At 41.4% G+C, this 19,003-nt stretch overlaps 2 protein-coding genes and 1 pseudogene across 4 annotated transcripts in view; 2 read left to right on the plus strand and 1 right to left on the minus strand.

The window, feature by feature from the left end:
* Positions 1 to 14,251, plus strand: part of LOC103161273 (zinc finger protein 54) — a 38,029-nt gene extending 23,778 nt beyond the window's left edge. The window contains exons 1-4 of one of the 3 annotated variants that reach the window (XM_027433962.2): positions 3,780 to 4,017; positions 8,020 to 8,111; positions 10,069 to 10,195; positions 11,834 to 14,251. In XM_027433962.2, coding sequence (XP_027289763.1) covers positions 8,082 to 8,111; positions 10,069 to 10,195; positions 11,834 to 13,995 — 2,319 coding nt within the window. In that variant the 5' untranslated portion in view covers positions 3,780 to 4,017; positions 8,020 to 8,081 and the 3' untranslated portion in view covers positions 13,996 to 14,251. Of the gene's footprint in view, positions 1 to 3,779; positions 4,018 to 4,093; positions 4,422 to 8,019; positions 8,112 to 10,068; positions 10,196 to 11,833 lie in introns of those variants that run through there. The other 2 variants (XM_035449500.1, XM_027433963.2) reach the window with 2 other exon arrangements.
* A 1,160-nt stretch (positions 14,252 to 15,411) lies between these two features.
* On the plus strand, positions 15,412 to 17,750 carry LOC100757153 (annotated as a pseudogene).
* A 134-nt stretch (positions 17,751 to 17,884) lies between these two features.
* Positions 17,885 to 18,182, minus strand: Sem1 (SEM1 26S proteasome complex subunit). The gene is given in 2 exon segments (XM_027433980.2): positions 17,885 to 18,113; positions 18,116 to 18,182. Coding segments are annotated over 2 exon segments (210 nt in total). The 3' UTR covers positions 17,885 to 17,970.
* Between the last annotated feature and the right edge of the window lie 821 nt (positions 18,183 to 19,003).

Genomic DNA, 19,003 nt, shown 5'->3' on the forward strand with positions numbered 1-19,003 from the left:
GCAGCACAGCAGAACAATAAGGAGCACAAGTACAGAAAGAATGTGTGAGAGAGACGGTTCCTTTTCCACAGCCCCCAGACAGATCCGATGCTTATTGCAGCTTCTCTTTTTGTACCCTGAGTGAAAGCATTAAGGTCCAGGCAGATAGGAGCACAAGGAACACACACGGTACACAGGCATACATGCAGACAACCCCCACCCCCACCCCGAGAAAGGAAAGGACATTAGTTCCCCAAGGTGGATTTTCTTGGTTTTCCAACATGGATTTGTCATTGATTCCTTAATTGCAATAAGTGGATGTTTGTCATTGTTTCCACAGGAATAGTGCCACAAGGATTAGTTTTGTAACTGTGTCGCACAGTAGGATTTTTATCATTTATCCATTATTCCTGTATTTTTTGAGAATGTCTACACTGCTTTAAAAATTCAGTTCTAGCTGGGCGTTGGTGGCGCACGCCTTTAATTCCAGCACTCGGTAGGCAGAGGCAGGCGGATCTCTGTGAGTTCGAGGTCAGCCTGGTCTCCAGAGCGAGTGACAGGTTAGGCTCCAAAGCTACACAGAGAAACCCTGTCTCGAAAAACCAAAAAATAAAAAATAAAAATAAAAATTCAGTTCTCTAGTTCTCCCTCACACAGAAGTGTATGGCCTCTGTTTGTCATACGTTAGATATCATTTCGATTCATGATATCCATTCTAACTAGAGCAAAATGGACTCTCTGTGGTGCCCTAGTCTGAATTTCTGAATTTTGTCATTTGTTTTGGTTTAATTTTTGGTATACTGTTGTTGTTCTTTGTGTATTTGTTTTTGTTTTGCTTTGCTTTACTTGTTCTTACTTTTGAAATTTTTGAGATCGTAATATCATTACAACATGTCTCCTTTCCCTTTCCTCCTACTGTATCATCCTACATACACATCCCCGATCTCTCTCAAATTCACGGCCTCCTTTTCATTGTTATTGAATACATATGCCTATCTGCATATGCATATATATTCCTAAATATGACCTGCGCAGTCCATGCGCTCTTACTTGTATTTATGTCTTCAAGGACGGCCTTGATATGGGATAACCAATGGATTTGCCTTTTCCCAGGGAAATTGATTTCTCCTGCTCCAGCACTCACCAGTTGCCTGCAGTATTCTGTATAGGTCTGAGGCATTGTGGGATTATCTCCATCCACTTTGGCATGTCCATTGTTGTCGTCCTTGCTCAGGTCACGATTGTGTGGTCATGTTGGTGACATTTTATTGTAGTTTCTGGCATTTCTGGGAAACACAACCTCAAAGCAAACTCCCTGATCCTCTGGCTCTTACAGCTTTTCTATCCCATCATCAAATATAACCCTTGAGCCTTAGGTGCAGGAGTGTATTGTAGATGTATCCACTAGACCCTCCCTGGACAAGAATTAGTTGATTGGTTTTGTTGTTGCTGTTGTGGTTGGTTTTTTGTTTTGTTTTTTTGTTTTGTTTTTTTGTAGTGGTCTCTGTTGCAAAGAGACGTTTCTTTGATGAGGGTTGAAGACAAGGCTTATTTGTGGCTAGAGGAAAGATATCTAGATTATTGTTATGGATTATGCTGGTTTACTAGAGTGGTGTTTGTTGGTTGTCCTCTCAGATTAATGATTTCACCAGCACTGAGTAGTTCCCTAGGTTTCCAGTACCAGCCACGGTTTCTCTTTGGTTAAGTGTGTCTTAAATAAAACTAGAGAGCTGTCGGTTACCACCAAGGTGTGGTTGCCAATAGTGTACCATGAGTGTTATTGTGTCTTGATGATCACTCATGTGGTTCTAAGGCAACAAAGCTGGTTAGGATGGTTCATGGGATCACTCCTTTGAAAGCTTGCATAGTACTTCCAATACCATAAAAACCATTTGGCAGGGGTGGTATTCTTTGTTTTCAGACAGGCTCTTTTTGTGTATTGCCAGCTGTCCTAACTCACTATGTAGATCAGTCTGGTCTGGTACTCGGAGTTCTCTGTTCTTCTGCTCCTTGATCTCTGTGTTTAAAGACTTGCATGATCTTGCAACCATACATAACTTTTTCTTATCATGTCTTGACAACTACCCAAAGTAACTGAATTGCCTAGTTGATAGAAATGAGCAATCAAGTGGATCTCTTGTCTCCTGACAGTAAAGAACTCTGTTCCACTGAATTGGAAACTCTTAACTGAAATAGACGAGTTTCCAGGTGCATATAACATACTGTATTTAAACCACATTGTACAAATAATGTGAACACAGCTACAAGTAGCAATGAGACTGAAGAAGTAATAAAATAGTCCCCTAAAAACAACCCCAGGATCCAATAAACAGCATTCTTTCAAAAGTTCAAAGAAGAACTAACATCAAAGCTACTGGAAATATTTCTTGACACAAAAAAGAAGACTTCCTAACTATTAGTATTAACTGATATTAAACCAGTTACTGATACAACCAAAAAGAAATTGCAGACTGTTGTGAACATTTAAAAAAAATTGTTATTATGAGCTATTAAACACACACACACACACACACACACACACACACACACACACACGAGAGAGAGAGAGAGAGAGACAGAGAGAGAGAGAGAGAGAGAGAGAGAGAGAGAGAGAGAGAGAGAGACTTAACTCAAATACTGCCCACTCTCCCCTGCTACTCTTCTTCTACTATCCTGGTCCACAAACACAAGGAACCTCTATTGTGCTCATTTCTATTCCTTTTGCCTCGAGACCCACTGACATTAATCAGTGCCATCTGTGAGATTGTGAACTTGGACCTATGTGTTGGAGCCTGCTGGGTTGAGCAGAGGACTGCAGCTAAAGGCAGTGATTGTCCTCCTACAATCCATCCATAGACGACATCTGAGAGGTAAAGAATGGGCTCTGTGAGCCTTTCCCTTTCCTAGACTGACTATGGTCTACTGTGAGGTCAATGCAGGTCAGTACAGCTGCTGTTGGTTACTGATTACAGCAGCTGTATGGAGTCTAGAGAATGGCAGGTCTCAGCCCCTCCTCCTCTTTCCCTTCTTAGTCCCTTTCCTCCCCCTCTTCCTCAGTGTTCCCTTTAACTGGCATTCTTAGGCCTGGGACCACATACCTTACTTATTTTCTGCATCTGGGACAGCAGGAGTCTCCGAATTCAGCATTGCGTTTTCAAAATTGTATTATTTATTTTATGTTTTACCTAAAACCTTAAGCCTGAGTCAGAGAAGCCAAACTTGTTTGAATCAGGAAAATGACAAGAACCCCATCTAGTGGCAAGAGCCTTACAGCGTGGGATGAACTCAGCCCTGGGCTGTGAACAATGGGCTGACCACTGATTTCTTGAGATTTCAAAATCCAAGTTCCTGAAATGTCTCTTCCCCAAGGCACAGTTGCAGTGTTTGGTTTTGGCTTCTCATGATTGTGTTGGCGATGGGACGGTGGCATCTGAATTTAGCCTGTGATCCTTTTGCTGTAAGTATGTAGCTCGGGAGGCTGGTTGTCAAGTCGAGGTTGGGCTGCCTGTCTTTTCTCTGAGGGTCTCAGAACTCACTATGGGGTCAGATACCGGGGTGCAGCGTCCTTCTGGCTGCAGCTCTGGTCTAGGCTGCAGCAAGCGTGTGCGGAGCCTGTGCAGAGTGGGTCCAGGGCGGCCTGACAGCAGAGCTGGGTGCAAGGCAGCCAAAGATACAGGGGGAGGGACGGTTCCCCGACGGGGTGGGGACACTAAACCGGAAACCGGAGCTGGAAGGATTTGGCCCATTGGCTGGGTTTATGGAAGAGTGGGAGGGTTTAGAGCAGTGATGTAAACGGACGCTGGGACACAAAGTGAGCGCCGGGAAGTTGGAGATGGACCGAGGCCGGGTGTGACGAGTGCCGGTTCCCTGTCGTTGCTCGGAGGGAACCGCGCGCTGCAGACCCGGGTGCGGAGGACGCGGCGGGTCCGCGGGGACCTGAGACCTCGGGATCCGCGGTGTCCGCGCTCGCGGGGCGGCCTGGGAAAGTCAGCAGCGCAGTGGCGGGAACCTCAGCCCGGCGGCCCTGGAAGCTCCCAGGTCAGAGGAGCTGCGGGGCTGGGACCCGGGAGGGAGGAGCGGGGGTGCGAGTGGTTTCTCTGCTGCTCATCAGGAAGCCGGCTCCCAAATTCTGCTGTGCATGTCTTTCCCTTGGTGTATTTTAGATACTTTATTTTTTCAATTGATGTACTGATTGCCAAAATGTTCTTGTAAAAATAATCTAATAGGATGTTTCAACTTATATGTTGAGATTTGCAAGCACGATTCTCTCTGCTGTGGTGGAAACGACAAAGCTCTTGAAATTTACAATCATCCATACTAATTTCCGTGTTAGAAACTTCCATATCCAAGAGAGTGGCACATGGAAACGGAGACTTGGATTCGCCAAAGCTTTCAGATAATAGTCATGAAAATAACGCATGCAAATTTCAATGGATCTAAAAGTATGTTTTTGTGTGAGTTCAACCGTTTACTTGTGCACATTAACTTTTAAAAGTAGCTTTTTATCCACAATTAATTTTCCATCTGATACATATGCACAGGGGGATGTAAATACAACATTTTAAACCGTGTCTTTGCCAGGCCTGGTGGTACAGGCCTTTAACCTGAAGGCAAAGCCAGGTGGATCCGTTGGAGGCTGTCAAGGTGTTCATAGTGACTTCAAGGACAGCCAGCACTATGCAGAAAAAAAACCCTGTTTGAGGGGAATGTAGATAAGGAAAAAGAAATGTAAATTCATTATAACATAGAATATTATTTTAAAGCATCTTTTGAATAATCATGATAACTCACCTATGTCAGAAAAATCTCTACATTAGTCTTTTATCTCCTTGGTCCAAAAAAAAAAAAAAAAAAAAAAAAAAAAAAAAGCACTCTGTCCATGGACTCATGACAAAACTGTTATTTTTTGGTTCTGGTGTTCACTGTGTTTGTGACCTGAACTCACATTGTTGCCCTCTCTGGCCCAACCAGGCTGGACTGGAAAACACTAAGTTCTACCCACCTCTTTGTCCCAATTGCTAGGATTTAAGGTGTTCACCAACAGGGAGATTTAAACACACCCCCACACCCCCACACCCCCACCCCTGCCCTGTAGTCTGTTGACAACAATTGGTGTTGCTGTGGACTTCTCTCAGGAGGAGTGGCAATGCCTGGACCCTTCCATGAGGGCTTTGTACTGGGACTGGATGTTGCAAACTCCAGCAGTCTGGTGTCTGTGACTGGGATTGGTTTGCTTGCTGTCTCCCTTGCTCCTCCTCAGTGTTTCATGACAAACTAATTGGCAATTGTGTGAGCTTTGTGTGAGTCAGTCTCACATCCCACAGAATAAAGTGCAATCTTCTAAGGGAAAAAAGAAAGTTTTCATGAGATGTTCTCTCTTCTTCTTGTGTGTTCCTTTGGGAGGTGTGAGCATCCATCATTATTGGTCCATGGTCAATTCAGAACCTCCCTAGTGTGTGACATCCTCTTCTCAGTCATTCAGTACCATTTCTGCCCCTGAGTTTTGACTGAGCTGTGATTGGAAGTGGGATTCAAACAGAACTAAAAATGCTTTCTAATTGTTTTCAGTATTCTGACAGTGAAAGAGAGTTAGGGAATCATTTGTATAATCCCGTAGTTAGTTTTCTCTTCGTCTACTGATTAGAGTACTGTGTTAAAAACCCAGGGGCTTCCTGAACAATCTTTCTCGTGTGCAGGGCTCACTGATCACCCAGACCTGCAGCAGAACAAAGGGGCCTGGAAGGACAGAGGAGTCAGAAGCTTAGGATACAGGTTTGGTGGAGGGATTGGCAGAGGAGAGGAAAGGGATTGAGTGAGTGGGGAAGTGGGTCAGGAAATCAGTTTGACCACATTCTGTTTCACTAGAAATAACAGTCTAGACTCCCACTGAGGAACGTCTTGGGATTATTCTAATGTGGGCATGAGAAGGCTTTCTTCAGAACAACTGATAATAGAGTCAATAAAATTTTATCTGACTCTGCATGTGAGTGATACTGTCCTTACTCATTCATATCACTGACCATGTTTTCATACTAATAGTGAATCATTTTCATTTATATCATTTTAATATAGTATAAAAGTTTTTGACAATATCTTTAGGTTTATTTATTGTGTTCAGAATTTTGGACCTTTGGTATTCTAGCACATTCCCTACCTTTTAGTGTTTTTGTCTCTGTTCCTGAAAATAATGCCAACAGAGTTTTGATAAGAATCAGAAAGATATATTTACAGCCTGCTACTCTCCATCTATGCTGGCTCCTATTGTCTTTGGAATTTAGGAGAAATATTGAGAATGCAGTGAGGACTTATGCTGACTTAGAAAGTAGTGGTTGTAGGTTCTCCTCCAGGACCCATGGCTTTCCTAGCTCTGGGGAAACTGGTTAGCTTTCCAGTGCCAGGCATGTTCTCCCTCTCGTTGGGAGGATCTTAATCCAATTAGAAGCTGTTGGTCACCACCAAGGTTTGAGTGCCACTCTTGCACCCTTAGGGTCATCGTGCAGTGCAGATCATTGTTGTGGTTCACAGGTGTCATAGCTGGGTAGGGCTGTTGGCTGGTTCCCTCCTTTGAAAACTTCCATGTTGCCTTCTGGTACCATGAAACCTAGTCCCCAGGAAGGAGGTTTTAAGATCTGTTTCATCCCGAGTCCTTTGGTATTTGTGTCTGAGGTGTGTGGCTTCTTCAGCACTAGGGACTCACCTTCTGCCTCTTCTGGGAGGCAACCATGGGCAACTGCAATGCCCTCTAATGTTTGGAAGTTTCTTAGACAGCTGTGACCAACAAGTTCAAACCAGGCCGGTGTGGGAAATTTTCATTTATACTCTAACTTTCTTGCTTACAGACTCAGGCATTATTTATTTATTTGTTTGTTTGTTTATTTGGTGGGTGGATAATAGTCAAGGAATACGTGGGTTCCTTATGAATTTTCCAGGTATCCTTACTGTTTTTTTAACCTCCTTCTTCTGTTTTTATATCTGTCCCCACCCCTGTTTTTCATTTCCCCCCTTGACATCACTTGTTACTTGTCACTCCTGTCACTGTTACTCCCACAGACTCCACTTTTTTTGTTACTGCAGTCAGTCCAGGTTGTGGACTCACATCTGAAGATTTGGAGCTAGTAACTTCCTATGAGAGAGATCATGCAATATCTGTCTTTCTGGGTCTGAGTTACTTCAGTCAATATGATATTTTTAAAGTCAATCTGTTTACCTGCAAAGCTTGTGATTTTCAATATCTTTACAACTGAATAATATTTATAGTGTATGTGTACCACACTTTCACTGTCAATTTGACAGCCGAAGGATATTTAGGTTGTTTCCATTTTGTAGCTCTTGTGAGCAGAGCAGCACTGAACATGAGTGAGCAAGGATGTCGAGTCCTTTGAGGAATGGAACAGCTGGGTCAGGTGCTGAATTTATTTAACTTGAGGGTTTGTTTATTTAATTGAGGACTCACTATTTTGAGTCCTCAATTTGAGTCACTATTTTGATTTTCCATGTGGCTAGTTTTTTCGTTCAAGGCATCTTTATTTCCTATTGTTTTGTCGTTATGTTGTTGATGGTTGAATTATTGGTAGTATTCTTCCTTCTCTTTGAGAAATAGTGGTTTGCTGTCTTGCTCATGGATGATTTCTTCCCTGTTCTCCTGTATTTCTCTGTTCTTCACATGAAACTTACTATTTCCCATGTTCTCATGAATGATTGATTCCTCTGACTCTCCTGTGTATGTTTTGGCTCTAATTTATTATCTGCACTGGTGCATTAGTAAAATCAACTGTGTTGATTGGTGATTGTCTTGAAATGCACTTGTGTCTTCATCAAAATTAAGGGAATAATCTTCTTTGTGCCACAAGATGCTTGATGGTGATTGTCTCTTAAAGGTTCAAATATCTTTCTGTGCACTCTTGTCTTTGGGATCATTGACTAGACACCTGGTGGTATATTTTCGCTTGGCTCTTTTCATGTTGTTTGACGTTGTTCTTTAATAGCTTTCAGTATTAATTTTAACTTTTCCTTTTTGACTCTTTTTTTTATTTCTCAAAGAGGAGCAAGCCGTCTATTCATTGTTCCTAAAAGAGAAACTCCCAGAAGAGAAACAGTAAGAAATGGCTGATTCTCCAGTAAGCATGTCACAGGTGAGTGGTCCTTCCCACTCTTCATTAAATATATTATACTTTGATATATGAAAAGCCTTTAATTTTCTGTTTCTGATAATTTTCAAAATTTTATTCTGATCAATTCTGCAAACAGACAAACAACAAAATCACACACTGCAATTACACAGACCCAAAGACTATAAAACTTGGTGTACTTTTATACAGTTCGTGTCATCATAGGGAAGGAACACTCTGGAGCCTCACATGGGATTTCATATTTCACAACTGAGTATATTTTGATTTACTGATCCACCACCCAAAACCCAAAAACTTTTGACAGAATTAGAACTAGAAAAGCTCTTAGCTTAATTAATTTTTCCATAACTGGTGTTCATTACCTGCATCCGGTCCCTGATAATGTAACCTTCCTGTTCTCTTTTCTCCAAGTTATACTGTGTCCGTATTAACATTGTTCCTATATACACATGTGACTGGGGAGATAGTGCATGTGAGCAAAAATGGGGTGTCTTCTCTCTAAAAATAGATGACCACACTGAATATTACATATTTTGGGTCTGTCCATTTTCCTGCAAATTTTTACTATATTTTTCTCTTCAGATAAACAGTTTTTGTATAAAACTTTAAAAAATGATAATCATTTAAACCTCCATTTTATACACTTTTCATTTCCATTCATCTGTTGATAGAAAATTAGTTTGACTTCAGCACTTTTCCTTTGGCGATTAAAACAGCAGTACACATGGTATATAAGTATCTCCGTAGAGGCCTGTGTGTTCTCTGGGTATATGGCCAGGAGTGAAAGAGCTGGGTCATATGTTAGTTCTCTCTTCCATTTTTTCAATAATCTCCAAACTGATTCTTACAATAATGGCTGTATTAATTTGCACCCTCCCCTCCATCAACAGGGAATAAGACTTTCTCTTCATATCCCCTCTGATATTTGTTGTCAGGTTAGTTGATGACAGCCATTCTGTCTGGAATCTGGTCGTATTTTGAAGTAGTTTTAATTGAAGTAGTTTCCACAATGGCCTTTTTTACATCCTGAGTGATTTTGCAATGTTTATTGGCCATTTGAGTTTCTGTCTATGAAAAATGTCTATTTAGGCCATTTGTTGATTTGCAGTTTTACTTCCTCAGTGTTTAATTAAATTAATTTTTGGTAAATTTTTGCTATGAACGTTATCCAAAATATCACTGGTACAGATTCTTTTCACTCTACTTTGAATATTTTTTGATGTATGTTTTGGACTAACTTCAGTTTCTATTACTCTTTGAGAGTGAAGTGAAATATTCTGTAAAACTTCTGAAATTGTTACTTGTCTTTGTTGGCTTATGCATATTGTTAGGGAAAATTTTAATTATAACAAATATGGCTGATACAGATTTTTCTATCTGTCTGTAGTGGCCCTAATCTCATAAAATTAATTCCACACACTACTTATCTTATTTGTCAATGTTAAAGTAAACAATATGTAGTACTGTTACAATCGTTGCTACTGTGGAAAAAACAAAACTCTCGAATATAAAATCAGTCATATATTCTATTTTCCATACCTACCCCTTTGCTGTGTAGTGGTGTGCCATTGGACCTAGAGTTTAAACATCCCAGTTGAGCATATTAGAATATAGTCATGTAAGGCCCACGATAACACACAGGATTGATTTTAAAGCACATCTCCTCATCATGTATTTTCCTTCTGAGACATGTACACTATGATCCTGTGGGGCATAAATACAGCATACATAACAGATAGATAACTGTGTCCAGACCTTAAATGTATTTCCTGTTTCATGTATACTGCTTGTAAGACTATTGTGTCATCCTGTTTTCTCAGAGTTAGAACATTCATGATAGAATGTGACTGTATTGTCATATGTTTGAGTAATTATCTTAGATCCCCTGCATTCTGTCTCCTTATATCCAGGAAAACAGTTCCAGATAACACTCGGTTAAATCATACCTTTTTTGTTTCAGGGTCTGTTGACATTCATGGATGTAGCTGTGTACTTCCCCCAGGAGGAGTGGGAATGCCTGGACTCTGCTCAGAGGGCTTTGTGCATTGATGTGATGCTGGAGAATTACAATAACCTTGTCTTCGTGGGTGAGTGAAATTTGATTGTAGAATTCCTAACCCCTCTTTTGTTTGTTGTGACTTCTTACGATGTAAAATCTGTTGAGGCATTCTCAAAATCCATCAGAAGATAAGGCAAAGTGTAGTGGTAGGAAAAAAGTTTTTCATGCTATTTAGTTTCCTCTTTCCATTTCCATTTCAATGGTGTCATCTCCTCTTTGTTTTCATTCCAAGATTCATCCATAAACTCAGTAGCATATAATATTTCCACTCATATCTTAAAACCCTATGTCTGTTATTGCAATTGTCATAGTTTATTTGTGAGAAAAACTTAATATATACAGACCAAAAATACTGAATATACTCAAGAATTTGACAAGAAATATCAATGGAGAATCCTTGACTAAATTCCTCTGCTTTGTCTTTTCATGTACCGAGAATAGGACTGTTTTAGACGTCTCTATTCTTTTTAAAAGTTCTACCATGACTCATTGCTGCCTCAAAGAACATGTGGATTATTGTATCAGGCAGGCATGGTCACCTGTCTGGAAAGAATGAGATTGCCCTGGAATGTGGAGAGGAGAGAGAACCACAACGAGGGTGGACTAGTGAATGAGCAAGACAACAGTGAAGGCTTCAAGTGAAAGAGAAAGCCAGAGCTGAGAATGTTTCCGTGATATTCAATTCCTCTTGAATGGATTCCTGATCTCTAACTTAGTGTAGTGTCCTGGCTGCAGGATGCATCCTGTCTACTGTAATAACTGCAACAAGGCTTTGCATGTTGTTACACCTCTGTTCTAGTGACATAAAACTAGTACAAAATGCATTTTTATTTGACCATGCTGAAATTGGATTGGAATAATTTGACAAAATTTTAAGTCTAAAGTGACTCCATGGAGTAGGCTTAGTCTGCAATTGCCTTCCTTGTATGCATATCTTCATGCTACATCCTTCATTTTCTTCCCCATGCTAAGTACACAGACAGTCTTCTGGGAAATAATCTCAGGAGTCAGTGTACAGAGTGGACCTGAGAACAACCCTATGAGTAAAGTTAAGAACACAGTAGTGTGTGGAGCTCAGACAGTGGAGGATAGAAATAAGAAAAAGCTGCCCATAACAGGCCTGCCTCAAATGATCTAGAGCCTCTGATGTCTGGAAGAATGCTCTCTTTGCACCCATTACTATTGAAGACTCTAATGTGTTTTTCTAAAGACTTTAATCTTTAAAGGAATTGAGTATTCTGAAGACGACTCTTCATTGCCTATCATTTAGTATAAATCCTGTGTGCCCGGTATTGGATTAAACTCTTCATCAATTTGCAAGAAGAAATATTTAAAGATAGCGACATATATTCTTAATATAATCTTTCATGGAGTTCTATCCCAAAGCTAGTTCACGGCCATCAATTATTTCTTCTAATCTTTTTCCCATTTAGAGATTTTTGAGATAGATGAGATATCTGTTATAATGCGCTGACCTTTGAAGGCTGTCATGTTATGTTTGTGAGAATCCATACATCTACAGTGAATGAAAACTGTCCATTACTGGATGCTGTAAACTAAATAATTCCATGTTCACTTATCTTAAGTGACAACTTAGGGAGACAGTCATTTATCACATGTTTATTATTGGAACAAGCCCTATTAATCTGAATTTACTCATTTTCAGAGAACTATTGCAAATGTGATCCTGTCCATCACCATGTGAAGACTGAAAAGGAGTCTCGTCAGTGTAATGAGCTTGGCAAAGTGCTTCATGACCCCTCCACATGTGCACTTTATAGAACAAGTGAAACTACAGAAAACTCCAATAACTACACATGCAGTAATCCCAGGGATGCCTCTGTTGACTCATCAAACCCAGACAGACATGAAAGCATGCACACTGGAGAAGAACCTTGCCGATCTAAAGACTGTGAGAAATCTTTAAATTTGTGTTCCAACATTACTCTAGATCAGAGAGTCTACACTACAAAGAAAGAATACAGGCAGGAAGAATATGATGACTATTTCAGCTATGCATACACTTTTTTTCAACAACCAATCTGCATTGCAGAGAAACCACATCAATGTGGGAAATGTGGGAAATACTTCAGAACCACCTCAAGCCTCACCGAACACGAGAGAATTCATGTTGGAGTTAAACCTTACAAGTGCAACGTTTGTGAAAAATTCTTTACCCAACGTTCAAGTCTTAAAACACATCAAAGACTTCATACTGGAGAGAAACCTTACAAATGCAAAGATTGTGACAAATCCTTTGCCCGCTATTCCAATTTCAGGAGACATCAGAAACTGCACACTGCTGGGAGATATTATAATTGTCAAGAATGTGGCAAGGTCTTTCATCAGCTTTCACAATTTGAAATCCATTACAGACTCCATACTGGAGAGAAGCCTTACAAGTGCAATGAGTGTGACAGAGCCTTTCCCCACTATACCTCATTGAGAAAGCACCAGAGAACTCATTCTCTAGAGAAGTTACACAAGTGCAAAGAATGTGGTAAGTCCTTTCTTGAGGTATCTCTTCTTAACAGGCATTACAGAATCCATACTGGTGAAAAGCCTTACAAATGTGAGGTATGTGACAAATCCTTTACCTGGAACTCATACCTTTCGAGACATCTGAAAATTCATACTGGGGAGAAACCTCACAAATGTAAGGAATGTGGCAAATCCTTTACCGAACACACATATCTTAGGAGACATCAGAGAGTTCACACTGGAGAGAAACTTTACAGATGTAAAGAATGTGAGAAGTCTTTTACTAGCTCTTCATATCTTAGATCACATCAGAAAATTCATACTGGAGAGAAACTTCCTAAATGCAAAGACTGTGACGTGTCCTTTATTCATATGGCAAATCTTAGAAAACATCAGAGAGTTCATACTGGGAAGAGACCTTACAGTTGTATGGAATGTGACAAATCCTTTTCCTGGGAGTCACAACTTAGAATGCATCAGAGTGTTCATACTGGAGAGAGACCTTACAGTTGTGAGGAATGTGGCAAATCTTTTGCCCATTCTTATGGTTTAAGGAAACATCGGAAAATTCATACTGGAGAGAAACTTCATAAATGCAAATACTGTGACGTATCCTTTATCCACATTGAAAGTCTTAAAATACATCAGAGAGTTCATACTGGAGAGAGACCTTACAGATGTCAGGAATGTAACAAATCCTTCACAACTTGCTCACATCTTAGAAGACATCAGAGAGTTCACACAGGAGAGAGACCTCACAGTTGTAAGGAATGTGACAAATCGTTTACTAGGTGTGAACATCTTAGAATACATCAGACAATTCATACTGGAGAAAAACCTTACAAATGTAAAGACTGTGATATGTCTTTTAGTGAATACTCACTACTTAGAACACATCAGAGCATTCATGCCGGAGAGAGACCTTACAGTTGTCAGGAATGTGACAAATCTTTTACCACTTGCTCACATCTTAGAAGACATCAGAGAGTTCACACAGGAGAGAGACCTCACAGTTGTAAGGACTGTGACAGATCTTTTACTAGGTATGATCATCTTAGAATACATCAGAAAATTCATACTGGAGAAAAACCTTACAAATGTAAAGACTGTGATATGTCCTTTAGTGAATACTCACTACTTAGAACACATCAGAGCATTCATGCTGGAAAGAGACCTTACAGTTGTCAGGAATGTGACAAATCTTTTACCACTTGCTCACATTTTAGAAGACATCAGAGAGTTCATACTGGAGAGAGACCTCACAGTTGTACGGAATGTGACAAATCTTTTACCAGGTATGAACATCTTAGGACACATCAGAAAATTCATACTGGAGAAAAACCTTAAAAACTTGAAAGCTGACATATTCTATATCCATATTACAAGTCTTAGGAGACATTAGAAAATTCATACTAGAGAGAAAATCACCATTGTAAATAATGTGATATACCATTTTCTGATATTCTCTGCTTACAAATCATAACAGTATATATAATAAAAACATAAAATAAGAAACTTATGAACACCTTTAATGAGGTCTAAATCTTAGAAAATATCAGAGTTTATGCCAAAATAAAACACTCCAAATGTTACTGTGGTAAAAGCTTATTTCTTTTAATGTGTTTGTATGCTTTGCCTGCTTGTTCTACTGTGCACTCTATGAAGACCTGGTATAGGTAGAGGCCAGAGGGTCATCAGATTCCCTGAAGCTAGAGTTCCAGACAATTGTGAGTTGCCGTGTTTTGGGAATTGAACCCAGAGTCCTCTGAAAGAGCAGCCAATGCTAAGTGATATCTCCAGTCCCTGGGCAAAGCTGTCATAAAAATATTTCTCTTGTTCAACTTCCAAAAAGTCATAACAGTGCCAGGCATGATGGTGCAAGCCTTTAATCCCTCACTCAGGAGACAAGGGCGGGGGTAATCTTTGAGTTTGAGGTCTTCCTGATCTCCATAGTGAGTTCCATTAACCCTGTCTCAAAAAAAATCAAAAGGAGGACAAAATATAATAACATAAAAAATGTGGAAAGGCCATGAGTTTTGTCTCTAATTTTGCTGTACATCACTAAGTTCCATGCTCCTGACCGTCCATATAAAAGCATACTTTTATAATTCTTGCTCTTCATTGGAAGTTCCCTCCTTGAAATGCATTACATTTAACAGATTCTTTACCTAGTTCCGAAATTGTACACATTAAAAAAAATGCATGGATGACCAAACAAGTAACACCCCCTCCATACACTGATGTAATTTAAATGATGCCATACAAAAGAACTTGGGTGGAGGGAATTTTTATTAGGGAAAAGTGAATGAGAAAGGGGGAGGGAAGAGGGGAAGCCGACCTTTAGGGACAGGAGCAGCAGAAGAGAAGAGAGGGGGCCTAGGCAGAGAAGCTCAGAGAGAAAGATGGGAGATGGGCAGGGCCATTTAAAAAGGAGAGTAGTGAATGTGCACAGGTGGTGCTCTTAATGACTGCAGCTGAGGGTGTATCCTGTCAGAATCCCAAGGGCGGGCCAGTACAGTTGCCTGAATACCAACACCCATTGCCGTGTAAGGGGGGCTGTGGGGGTTAGGGAAGGGGGTAACCAGGGACAGTAGGCCAAGAAGCAGTGGGGGCTGTGAGGGCATCCAGCCGCGCTGGAGTCCCCTAGTTCCTTCCTGAGGAAGCTAGGCTGCTCGGCTTGGCAGTAGACTCACAAGCAGTCTGATTCTCCCTATCACTGACTTCCCTGGCCAGGACCATTCTGCCTGACTCCAGGTTCACTGGATGAGGCCAACACGTGTGCCCTGGCTGCTGAGTGTCCCTTGTGGTCGCCCAGTGTCCACAAGCAGCGGCTGCTCCTTGCCAGGTTCCCTGTGCCCAGCACAGTGCTCAAACAGACGCCTGGGTACCTCTTTGAAGGCTGCAGGGCCCTTGCCGGGGATGGATAAACCAGGAAGAGGAAGACAAGCCAGGGCGTTGAGTCCCTGTGCACTTTACGGTGCATAGTGGGAGCTTGCACCCAGTAGACTCTCAGTGGATGATGTGGGGAAAATGTAGAACAACTTGAAATACAGATGCCAGGTTCTATTTAGCCATGAGGGAGGAAGCATCCCTGCATAGTGTGGACCTGAACGCCAGCAGGTGTCTGACAAAGAGAAAAGCATCAGTCTGGGAGAGTCCACGCCCCAGCAGCAGAGCAGCCCCTTACGAGAAAATGTTGCCTTACAGCTGGGACTAAGCCCTTCAAAGACCTTTTCAAGACAAATCCAAAACTGTGTTATGGAGATCGCTTAGGTTGTTGAAATAAGCATTGAGAAGCATTGTGCCACCCTGGGAACAAGACTTATGCAAAGAGATTCCTACTGTTGACATTCCACGTTGTGAGGGAGGAAGAAACATTCCTGTTCCACAAACAGGCAGAGTTGATTGAATACTGAGAAAAGGTTTGGTAGAACTGGAAGTGGCTATCAGAGGCAAGAGAGGTGCTACGGAGTCATCTCCATCAAAAATATGGACCTTGTTTCCAGCCCTGCAATCTGGAGCCCCTCTTGAGGCAGAGGCTCAAGCACACTGGTTATGTGTTTCTCCATGAGAACTTAGAAGAAGCAGTCAAAGCCTCTCTTTTCCAATAAAAGAAAAATTCATTTTTCTGAATTAATGCTGGAGAAATGCCCTGTCCTGCTGGCTCAGATTTAGCACAAGTGTGGCATTGGATTAAACAGCATACAGCTCCTGTGAGCCACCATTCAACATTTTTTTTGACAATTTTTATTCCTTAATAGTGCCTGCAGAAGATGAAGAAGATGGGCTCTGAAAGAGAAGATGGCTTAGTATCAAGGAAGGCAACAAGTACACACATTTGAAGCACAGGTCAATTCATTGTATAAACTGGGACCAAAGTTAGCCAACTGGGATAATGGAAATAAATGGAGACGGTTCCGCAGTTCCACAAATGAATTGTGACTCAGAAAAGGATTCAACCACTCAGTGTCTTTAATCACAGAGAGCAGCAGCACCAGGTGTCTGATGAAAGCCACTTGCACCTTAGCAGACAGGAGCTTGGAAGGTTCATATGCAGATCTATTACATACACTGCTTTGTGCCAAGTGTGCTTCAGATCACAGGAAATCCCTGTTACTGGGGTGTGATGGGCCAATAGGAAGTAGAAGCCCTTCTGCAATGGAGACCTAAAGAATATTTTTGCTCAAGAACTCGGAACAGGGGGACTACCTCTTCTTCAGGAGCTTCTGCCACCTCAACACACGTTTACAAATGATCTGATGCCTGGAAGTCACAACTTTCATCTAGGCCACACCTTCCCCTGGAAGCTTATAAAAGGACAGAGAAGAATAAACTTTTGCTCATTGTCTGCGTGCTGTCTCATTTATTTGTTAGCACATTAATTCCTTCACTGGCATTAAAGCCTACTTCTTTAGAACTCCAGTCAAATATTCCAACATTGTGGACGTAGCAACTAAGCTAGCTATTGATGGATTAGCTGCACAGCAGCCTGTAATTCACTCCAATCAATCACACACACACACACACGCGCGCGCACGCGCACACACACACACACACACACACACACACACACACACACACACACACACACTCCATTCTTTATTTCCTTCACCCAGTATGAAATTTTTGCATTCTGATCCCTCAGTCTTAATTCTGCTGGTCTAGAAGTTTCAGTTCCAAACAGTGGAGCATCTGTGCGAGGAGCTGAAACAAACATTCCATTGAACTGGAAGATCAGACTCCCCCACCCCTTAAATGCCTTTGAACCAACAAACCAAGAAAGGAATAAACATGGTACAAGGGATGACTGATCCAGATTACCATGGGGAAACTGGATTGCCACTTCACAATGTGGGTTAGCGGGATCTTGTCTACAGTGCAGGAGATCCCTTAAGGTGTCTCTTAGTGCTCCCATGTCCTGTGATTAAAGTCAATGGGAATCTATATCAGCCTACTCCAGGAAGGATGATAAAGGGCACAGGAATGAAGGAATGGATCCTTTTTCAGGAATGGAGCCAAGATGTGCTAAGGGTGAAGGAAATACAGAATGGGCAGTAAGGGAAGGTAGTTATAGACACTTGTTAAGTCCATGTGACCAGAAACAGAAGGGAAGATTATAGATGACATTAGCATTTCTATTTTATTTTCCTAAGAATATTTTTGTACAGATACTTGGTTTTTCTCTTCACTTCTTTTTTGTTAGATCAAAACATTCCTTTATTTTGTTATAAATAAACTTATTCTTCAAAGTAGCCCATTCTCGTTTCTGCCCTAGAATTTAGTACACAGTCCATGTTTAAGGTCTTGCAACATTTCTGGATGCTATGAAGTTTCCATCTTGTAGCCATGCTTCTCTAGCTCAGCGCGTAACTGATTGGAGAAGTCATCTTCTACACTGTCATCATCCCAGTTATCCTCCCAGACACGTGCATCTTCATCTTCATCTAAGCCGGCCCAGTCTTCCTTGGAAATTCCTTGAACTCGTCGCCCTCTTCCAGGAGACCCAAGTCGACCGGCTGCTTCATCTCCGGCATCGCGCTGCCCCCAGAACCACCACACTCGGATCCGCAGCGAAAGTTGGAAGCCTCAGGACTCAGGACAGACACCACTGCCGCTGACACTGGTGGCACCATAGAGAGTATCTCTCTTCACTTCTTTATCAAGTGATATAACATCAATTAAGAGAATTTAAATGGTGACCATATTTAAATATGAGATACCAAAGTCCTGTTCCACAAGAGACATTGACACCTATTCTAAATTTCAAATGTGTTTGGTGTTGTACAAGCACGAGTTATATCATGTTTCTAATGATATTTTGCTTGTGTTTTAACAAACAGAGGACAGAGAGTGGTGTCAAACACCTTTAAGCCCAGGATCGAGGAGAGAGATAGATCTTGTTAGTTCAGGGACACCCTGGGCTACACGAAATTGATCCAGTGCAAAAGAGAAGCAGAGCTCACACAAAGTCAATCACAGCACAGGGGTCACATGCCTTTAAATTTAGCACTAGGGAGGTAGAGGTAGGAGTGACACAGCTGGGCAGAGAGAGGAATGTGAGACAGGCAGACCCTGGAGATCAAAGCAGTCTGAGGAGCAGTGCAGGCTGGGTAGTCTGTCTGAGCAGTCAGTATGAGGTAGCAGTCAGTCAGAGGATGTAGCCTGAGGACAGAATCGCCCCTTTGGTCTGTGCATTGGTAGAGGTAAGAACTCTAGTGGCTGGCTGCTCTGCTTTGCTGAGCCTTCAGTTTTCATCCCCTAATAGCTGACTCTGAATTTTTAATTTTAATAACAATTATAACTGGTGCTACACGTGTTAGGTCTTATTATGATGTGGTTAAATACCTAATGCATT

The sequence above is a fragment of the Cricetulus griseus genome, chromosome 9 (genome assembly GCF_003668045.3).
Source record: "Cricetulus griseus strain 17A/GY chromosome 9, alternate assembly CriGri-PICRH-1.0, whole genome shotgun sequence".
NCBI lineage: Eukaryota > Metazoa > Chordata > Mammalia > Rodentia > Cricetidae > Cricetulus > Cricetulus griseus.